Below are 8,996 nucleotides of genomic sequence, written 5' to 3'. Positions count from 1 at the left end.
GTAGCTGCTGTTTCTTCTTGAAAAATGCTTTAAATTAATAATTTATTAGCATATAATAATAATACGGATCCCTTTTTGTTGGTTCACTAATAGTTTCATCTTTAGTGGTTTTAGACCAGGCGTCGTATCACAAAATAAAACATTTAGTTTTCACATTATAAAACCACAGTGGTCAGTAAGTCAGTGAGCATCGATGCTGAACCTTACAGACTTCTTTCTCTTTTGGGGAGATCAACGTGTAAAAACGTCTCATCCACAGAATTAAAAATGGATCATGAGTGGGATCCTTTAGCCTCCGGCTGAGCCTTTCACACAGGGATCAGATCACTGTGAGCAGTCTGCTCCTCACAATGACTTTTTTCCCGTTCTTAAATCTTAAGGCCTATTCAAGCTAACCTCAGTGTAAATCACGTGAAATGGCTCCATGCTATATAATCAACCCTATTTAATTCTATCTATTAACTGATCCTGTGCAAGCCCAGATATGTTTCTGCTTCGCCGTACAAACCTCTGGAACATAAAGAGGTAAAAACATGTTGTAAACTCCTGAGCAGCATCCTCCTGAGAAGGCCGACTGAGACAAACACGGCGGTGAAACTAAACAGTTGCGCGACGTTGCATCAGGTAAGCACTCATTATTCCTGGTGGGGCCACACGGAAAACAAACAGTGTTAATTAAATCCCCTCTGCTTGTTAGGACTTGAGTACATTAGTGCCACGCTCAGTAGTACATTGCTAATGCAGTCCCTAACATCTAGAGGGATGGACGAGGTTTTATGGTTGTGATATTATCCTCAGCGGAGCGCTTCGTCGTAAAACACCCTTTCAGTCCACTGCCTGCCCACCCACTCGTTCTTTACTTCATTTGCAGCGAGCTATTAGTGTTTTACACCAGAGGAACGTTCCAGGTAAAGATTATATGATGTGTTTTTTCATCCTAATTACCAGGCTTTTCCTGAGAGACACAAACTTCCTTTAACTAACTTGTCTTCTGAGTCTGTCGTAGCTGACCTCACTTTGGAAACGATCTTTTGTGCAGCATCTCACGTGTCTGTGTGACTCCCCTCAGGTTGTCCATGAGCCCAGAGGAGCACAGTGAGTTCTGGAGGAAGGTCCAGTTCACGGTGGACAAAGACGTGGTGAGAACGGACCGCAGCAACCACTTCTTCAGAGGAGAGAACAACCCCAATGTGGAGATCATGAGGTCCGACCACCTCTGTTCAATCTCTGTCGCTGCCTTCCACGTCACCGTCTCTGAATCCGTCCTTATCATCCCCACTGCTCTCCCCGACGCTCAGGCGTACCTATTCATTTCATATTCCGAACCCTGGGGGAGCCGCAAATGAGTTTCATGCTTTATTGACTCTGACTAAGCTGTCTGAGCACTTCTGATGCATACTCGGAGCTAATGGCTTTCTAAACGAGGAGCAAGAGGATTTAAATAGCATATTAGTTTAGTGGGTCTCATCGAGGCTCCTGGTATTTGTCTTGGTATTATGTCTCATATTGTGTCTGAGGTGGAGCGATAGCAGCCGTCCGTGCTTCCACACTTATCTCACATCTAGCACTGGTGCTTATTGATCTGATGGATTTATTTCAGACACGCCGCAGCGTCGTAAATGCTAAAACCAGAGAAAAATACAACAAACTACTAAAATAATGTCTGAAAATGGGAAGTTAGACGTGTCCGTACAGCTCATGTCTTACTGCTTCCTGTTTGCATCAAACCTTTTCTTTAGAAACCCCAAGAACACCTTCACTGTTCCACATTATCATAGTCTTCAACAGTCTTTTTTTGTATGTCTCTGTAAATTGTTTTATAGTTGGACTCATTCTGAGATCATCTAGTTTAACCCACAAACTGATAAACTTCTGCTCTTCACGGTGGAACGAGCAAATGGCTTTTTAAAATTTAAATTCCCTCTTAATTCATAGTTTAAAATATTACTTCCACAGTGTTTGTTTCAGAAAATATGCTCATTACATCCCACATTATGTCCTCATAGCTTCTTTTCTGTAATACTTTCTCAAATTGTTTTGTATTTGTCCTCATTTTGAGATCCAGACTGCGTCACAAACTGAGAAACACTCCGTCTTCATGCTGCTACAAGCAAATGGCTTTTTAAAAATTAAACTTGCTCTTATTTTATAGCTTCTAAACATTATTTGCACAGTCCTGAAATGAACTGAATCACTTAATTCCATCGCTCATTGTCTTTAAAGCTTTATTTTACTCTATATAATGCAGTAGGTCAGTAATAAGATGTGTTACGGTGCTACAGAGACATCCTCAGAGCTGCCTCTACAAAAAATAAAATAAATAAAATCCTCCTCTTGGTTCCACATGACAACAGATTTTTACTTTGATAATGTTGCATGCAGTGAAACAATAAAACGTCCTCGGGGCTTTTCTCTTTGTTTATACAACACTTACTAATGTATGAGGACTGCCAGGGAAGTTTTCTTCAAAGTACTAACCTTAAAAAAAAAATAAAAAAAGGGAAGAAGAAAAATCATTAATTAGCTCCCTGGTTACCAGAGGGGTTGGCATAGCAACCGCTAAAGGAGGGATTGTCATGTTTTTCTGGGCTCAAACACATGTTGGCTCATTCAGAGTGTTTGGGTGGGACCGTGGTTCTCCGTGGTTTGGCTGCATTAGAGACTATCAAAGGGATGTGAATGTGTATAAACCTATACTACCCACTTCTACACATCTATATATAACATGCATGTATATATAAGTGCTGTAATGTTTTCTGCCACGACACGCTAACATGTCCACGGTTTTCCTGCTCCAGGCGAGTTCTGCTCAACTATGCAGTGTTTAATCCCGACATGGGCTACTGCCAGGGCATGTCTGACCTGGTGGCCCCCCTGCTCACTGAGATCCAGGATGAAAGCGACACCTTCTGGTGCTTCGTCGGCCTCATGGAGAACACCATCTTCATCAGCTCCCCGCGGGACGAAGACATGGAGAGGCAGCTGGTAGGAAGTTTCTCTTTTGAGTTTAGCAAATGTCTGAAATTCCGCCTCTGCAGAAACGCTCTCCGACGCTGCAGCCGTGGGGCTTCAGTGTCCGGCGCTTTCTGTAAATTTCAGAATCTGACCTGAGTGTCAAGCAGCCTCACTGGTTCATGCATACATTTCAGCCTCTATTACTGCCACAAGTGATCTTCCAGCAGAGCAGCGGAAAATAAATTCCTCTACAAGGAACTCAGTGTTGTTTCTCATCTTGTAATTAACCTTAAAGAATCCCTTCGTGTTTGTCTCAGTGGTTTGTTTAGATTTCCTGATTTCTTCTGCTTTTCCAGTGCATTGCGACTCGCTAAACATAACGCTGCCTCGCCAATCAGTGTACGCTCTAATCCCTACCAGTATGAAGGAAACACATGCGAAACACATGTCTGCATGTGTACAAGCAGCTTGGAAGTACAGAAACAGCGCTAGACAAAGGCTCGGACTGTTCTTCTAAGACGCTCTGTGCTCCGGCTGTAGATGTACCTGCGGGAGCTGCTGCGCCTCATGCTGCCTCGCTTCCACCAGCACCTGACCAGGCTGGGGGAGGACGGCCTGCAGCTGCTCTTCTGCCACCGCTGGATCCTGCTCTGCTTCAAGAGGGAGTTCCCCGACACCGAGGCCCTGCGCATGTGGGAGGCCTGCTGGGCGCACTATCAGGTCAGCGCTCCTCAGCATGAACAGGACGCAGAGAAAAACCCAGAGCACAAAGATGCTAATTAGTTCCAATGCAGGTTCAGGGTTTGGATGATTTCCTTGAGGAGGCGTGTAGACGTGAACGGGTCGGTGTTATTCCCTTAAAGCCCGTCACCACAGGCTACTGTAATCCTGCTAAATGCCAACAAAGTGTGTTCTTGGTCTTGAAGTCGTTTAAAGGTTTAATTCAAGAGTGATTCGATTAAAAGTCCCACATTTTTTACATTCCCGCAGATTTCATCTTTCTGAAGAGCTTATTAGCTTTTGAAGTATAAATTGTAAAGAAAAAGAAAACTGTATACGGATGAAGTAATTAGATGTACAACCTTGAGTCAGTGAACCCGGTGCTTGTGTTTCACCTCTTTTCTTTCATGAGGATGAAAACCTGTAACTGTCGAGTTTCCTGAAAAGATAAAGCTGAACGCCGCATGTCGCCGAGGCTGAGTGGAACATCGGCGTCTTCGCCTCACGCCATCTGTTCCCACTCGCTGCTGCTAGATGTTCTGATCTCCTTCTGCAGCTGGTGATGGAGAAGATAGGAAAGTGAAACCTTGGTTTAGTCAGTTGAGTTAAGACCTGGGTTAAGAGCAAGAGGTTCTGATTGATATCAGATTTTTCTGAGTAATATTCAGTAACAGCTGATTACTGTTGACTGAATCCTTTTGTCCTTTGATTTGCTCTCTGATGACCTGCTGCAGTCGGCTGGTGGCAGCGTTTTGTTCACCAACACTGTGATGAATTGACTACTTTTATAGCAGACTGGCTGCATCTCCACCAGGGGCACTGATATGTCATCAAGACATGGAGATGCCTGCAGATCAACATCTAAACGGGTATATATATTTTAAAAAAGGTAAAAAACAACATTAAACCTGGATCGTCCAGGTTTTCCATGACTTTTAAGTTTCTTTTTGGAATGAAGCCTCTAATTAAGCGCTGTACCCTCCTAACGATGTTTGTGTTCTGCTGCGACCTTCACGTTGTTTCCTGCAGCAGGAGCTGAACGCAGAGAGCTGAAGTCATACCGACATTTACTTTCACCATCATATCACATGACAGACCACAGATGCTGATGATTTGCAGAGTTTCCTTCGTTTTTCACGTCTTCGCTGATGTCCTCCTGCAGACGGACTACTTCCACCTGTTCCTGTGTGTGGCCATCATCGTCCTGTACGGGGAGGATGTGACAGAGCAGCAGCTGGCTACCGACCAAATGTTGCTCCACTTCAGCAACCTCTCCATGCACATGAACGGAGAGCTGGTGCTGCGCAAGGTACACCAGCAACCGCTCGGGGTTTTCATGCCTTTATGCCACATGTCTGCATTAAAGCAGTGCAATAATCTGCAGCTTCTGATCACACTCATGAGAGTTTTTCAACAAGCTGCTGCATCGCTACGCGTTTAATCCGAACCCAGCGTTGCGTTCAGGGGCCTCGCCCAGCGCTGCAGCACAGCCGCTGATACACAGTAAATGGCCCACAGAGGCCTTGAGGTAGTAAAGGCGATGCTGCCGTGCCATGTAGAGGATTTATGATCTGCATCCCTGCTATTGTGTCTGTGCCTCCGTCCTCATGTTTATGGATGCTGTGTTGGTGCTGCTGCAACCACAGGCAGCGAGTTCGTGTTAGCATGCAGCTGGTGTAACTCCTTTTGTTGTTGCCCGAGATTTTGCATCTGATATTCTAAGAGCAGGCACGCCGGCTTTTTAGCTTTAGGTAACGGCGCGCAGTGCTGACCTTGACAGTCTTCTGTTATCTTTCAGCCAAGAGTCAAGGCTATTGATTTATTTCCATGTTTTAATCTGCACTGCTTGATATCAGCCAGTATTTGTTTTGCATGTAGTGACTATGTGTCGTGTCAGTCTGTGCTTCGGCTCATCTCTGGTCCTGCTCTTCCAGGCGCGCAGCCTCCTCTACCAGTTCCGCCTCCTGCCCAGGATCCCCTGCAGCCTGCACGACCTTTGTAAACTGTGTGGCCCGGGGATGTGGGACAGCCGCTACATCCCCACTGTGGAGTGTTCAGGTGAGCACCCGGACTCCCAGAGCTGCCCCTATGGAGGCACCTCCACCCCCCAGCCCTCCTCACCCTCCCCGTCCTCCACGCCCTCGCCCTCACCAAACCTCACCCCCACGCCTCCCCCGGAGGGCAAGAGAGGCTCCAAAGCCCGGGACATTTTCACCTTCCGGAAGCAGTCCTGAGGTGCAGGTTGAGGGCAGCTTCTGCTCGTCTGGGCTCACGTACCTGCTTCTAGTTTCACCGTCTCGACGAGGATTTCTGTCACCTGATCTCTTCACGTGGTGCAATGTGGAACACTGCCTTAGCAGAATGTTGTTTTCAGCATTCGGTATCACATGAATCTGCGATGAGGACGGTTTGCTGCCGGACAGACCAGAGGTCAAGAAGCTGCTTTCCTCTCGGAGCAGAGCGGACAATCACCAGACACAGAGTTGGTCTGGAGCTACTTCAGGTTCTAATCTGCTGCTAGCTTGGCATTCTTCCACGGGCTTTGTGGGCAGGGGTCACATCAGGGTCTGAGGCAACTGGGTTGAATTCTCGCAGACTGTGACCCAGGGTCAAAAGAAACTGGAGCTTCGTTCACAGGACTTGAACTTGAACTCTTAAAAGTGTTCCTGTGTTCTCACAATGGAATATTTGTGTGAATATCAAATCATGTGTGCACATCTCAAGTCTGAGCAGGACACGCTCAACACGAAACCCGGTAACACACAAGGAGGAATCGCAATGAGTTTCAGTTTTGTTTAATTTCATATTTCAACAAGTGAATGTTTGCTTTTATATCAGCAGTTACAAATATTTAGCAATATTATATCCTTGCATGAGCAGTTCTGTACGTATAGAGGGCACAACGTATTTGTTGTTGGCAAACACTGGAGCCCAAAACACAGATAAGAATGTGTTTACATGACAAACGCTGGCATCACGATAGGGCTTCTCATATTTCCCTCATCAGCGAGGGAGCATCCTCATGAGCAGGACGACGATGACGGCGCGTTTCCTTCTGACACGTTACCTGGTGAGCAATAGGAGTTCAACCATTCACACGTCCTAAAACATGACATGACTTTTCCGTTGGTGAGTTATGGGATGGATGTGACAGCGGCGTCGCCAAAGACAGGCTCGCGGGTTTTAACGGAAAAATGGACGACTTTTTGTGTTCGACTTGAAACTCCATCCTCACGTGTTCAGACAGGCTCGTGAAACATCGTCAGCACAGTTTTAGGTCTTTATTTTTTTCCACTTTCACCTCTAAAATGAATGACACCCTCAACTGAGAATCAGTCCACATGAATGTATTCGTTCTTGTCACTCTACAACGCCGTGTGTGTGTGTGTGTGTGTGTGTGTGTGTGTGAACACTGGAGTGACCTCTAAACATCTGGCGAGGCCCTCTGACCGTTCTCTTTAATTACAGCGGCCATCTTGCAGAGAAGGAAGAAAGACGAGTTTGTGTTTGAGCTGCTCGCTGGGATCCGACCTCACATGCTGGAAACTTTTCCCCTCCGAGAGGTTTGAGTGACACTTGTGGGGGTGAAAACATCTTTAAGTTGCTATTAAAATCTAACATTAAGGCCTTCAATCAGCCTCTGTGCACCCCCCTCCCCACAAGGCGCTCTCGCTCCGTCTCAGCGAGCAGTCTCTGCAAATGACATCCATAACTGCTCTTCCCCATTAGTTATCATGTGCAGCTGTTTGCTGGAAATGCCTGCAGAGTTCAGGAGACGGGGGGCTGCGTCGAAATGAGCTCAGTCAGGAATACACGATGGGAAAATAATCAAACCGTGTGTGTGTGTGTGTGTGTGTGTGTGAGATCTCATGAATTTTATTAACATTGAAATCACATTGTTTACACAGACACTACAAGTCACAAGCTTGATTAATGACTGCTCCTATTTAAAGGGGTCGTGACTCACGAATGTACAGTGTTGCTGTTAAACTCTACGATATGTCGATGTATTACTGTACACATCACGGAAAAAAAGAGCTTATTCTTATTATTGGTATCAATAAAAACAACAGCAGTAATAAAATACAGTCATGCTTCCAGAAAATGTTTCCTCACCACCAAACCGCACCGGATCGTTCATTAATGTCGCTCTGAGAATGATTGACCACCAAGTAAAACACAATGCAGCCGTACTATTCATCATCTACCACCGCTGAGTCTTTGTGTTTTCTTATTAAAGACATTCAGGTATTAGGGTGAGTACAGAGAGAAGATTATAAAATCAAACTTTGCACATTATCATAAATCACAAAAGGACTCAGACATTGTAATATATTATTGTCATATATGACCCAAAGCCTTATTAAAACTCATCTGCAGTATCAAAGACATTTAGAAAACAAGAATACGTTGGTAATTACAACAGTTTAATGTGTTTAACAGGAATTCAGAGCATCAGACGAGATGATCTGATCGCTTCTTGGAGCTGCTCCAGCTTTTCTGATATGTTCCCGTTCAGTCAGATATGAACGCAGGACTTCAATCAGTGAGCAGCACAAGTGACCAACAAGGTGTAGAGGAATATATTTGTTCCTAATCTTACTTTAGTCACCGTCCAGGAAGATGTTTTGTCATTTGTCCTCCAGGGAGGAGACTGGCATGGCATGGAGAGACTTTTAGATATTAACAGTAATGCTAACAAAGCATGGGTGGACAACACAGGGATGCCTCTTGTATTATTTTACATATTTTCCTGCACTGTGAACCAGTTTTTCTAGACAGACCAACATCCTGAGACTGTTTTTTAGTGCAAGTTTAGCTGAAGGTATCTGAGGCATGAGGGGAGAAAAGCAGCGTTAGCACAAAGCTAACCGACTGACCTGCACTTGTACAGATGCAGTATTGCCAAAACATGACTGAATGTTTTCCCATCTTTCATGTTTGTACAAAAAAATGCAGTAACTTGCACATCTTCATTTGTGGATTTTATAAACTCACGGCACCAGTCTTCCAGCGCTCCCCTGTGCAGCTGCTCCCACTTCAAAAGCTGTTTTGTAGTGAACCTTCCTTTAACTCCACAAAGATGAAAAAGACTAATTCTGCCTCACGGGGGATTTTCATTCCATTTTATGTATTTTTTTTGACAAACACTATAAGGCCTCCCATGAGAAAATGCAGCCGAGGCAGACGTGTGTTTCCCAGAGTTTCACCTGAAGTGATCCAGTGAAGTCTTATCAGCCTCTGCTGTTTGTTGTGGCTGTGTGCTGGTTCAGCCGCTTGACAGCGACCAACTGACTGTCAGCTGTGGAGACGCTATCCGG

General features: G+C 45.2%; 1 protein-coding gene across 1 annotated transcript in view; it reads left to right on the top strand.

The window, feature by feature from the left end:
* The window catches only part of tbc1d16 (TBC1 domain family, member 16), a 19,272-nt gene extending 11,509 nt beyond the window's left edge, over window positions 1–7,763 (top strand). Inside the window, exons 8-12 of the mRNA XM_008287538.1 lie at window positions 1,070–1,204; window positions 2,799–2,985; window positions 3,496–3,675; window positions 4,838–4,984; window positions 5,610–7,763. Of these exons, the coding sequence (XP_008285760.1) occupies window positions 1,070–1,204; window positions 2,799–2,985; window positions 3,496–3,675; window positions 4,838–4,984; window positions 5,610–5,909 (949 nt within the window). The 3' untranslated portion in view covers window positions 5,910–7,763. The remainder of the gene's footprint in view (window positions 1–1,069; window positions 1,205–2,798; window positions 2,986–3,495; window positions 3,676–4,837; window positions 4,985–5,609) is intronic.
* The last annotated feature ends 1,233 nt before the right edge of the window (window positions 7,764–8,996 follow it).

Source organism: Stegastes partitus, unplaced genomic scaffold (genome assembly GCF_000690725.1).
Source record: "Stegastes partitus isolate 25-593 unplaced genomic scaffold, Stegastes_partitus-1.0.2 Scaffold506, whole genome shotgun sequence".
NCBI lineage: Eukaryota > Metazoa > Chordata > Actinopteri > Pomacentridae > Stegastes > Stegastes partitus.
Note: the sequence above shows the minus strand (reverse complement) of the source record. Positions and strands in the feature narration are given on the sequence as shown.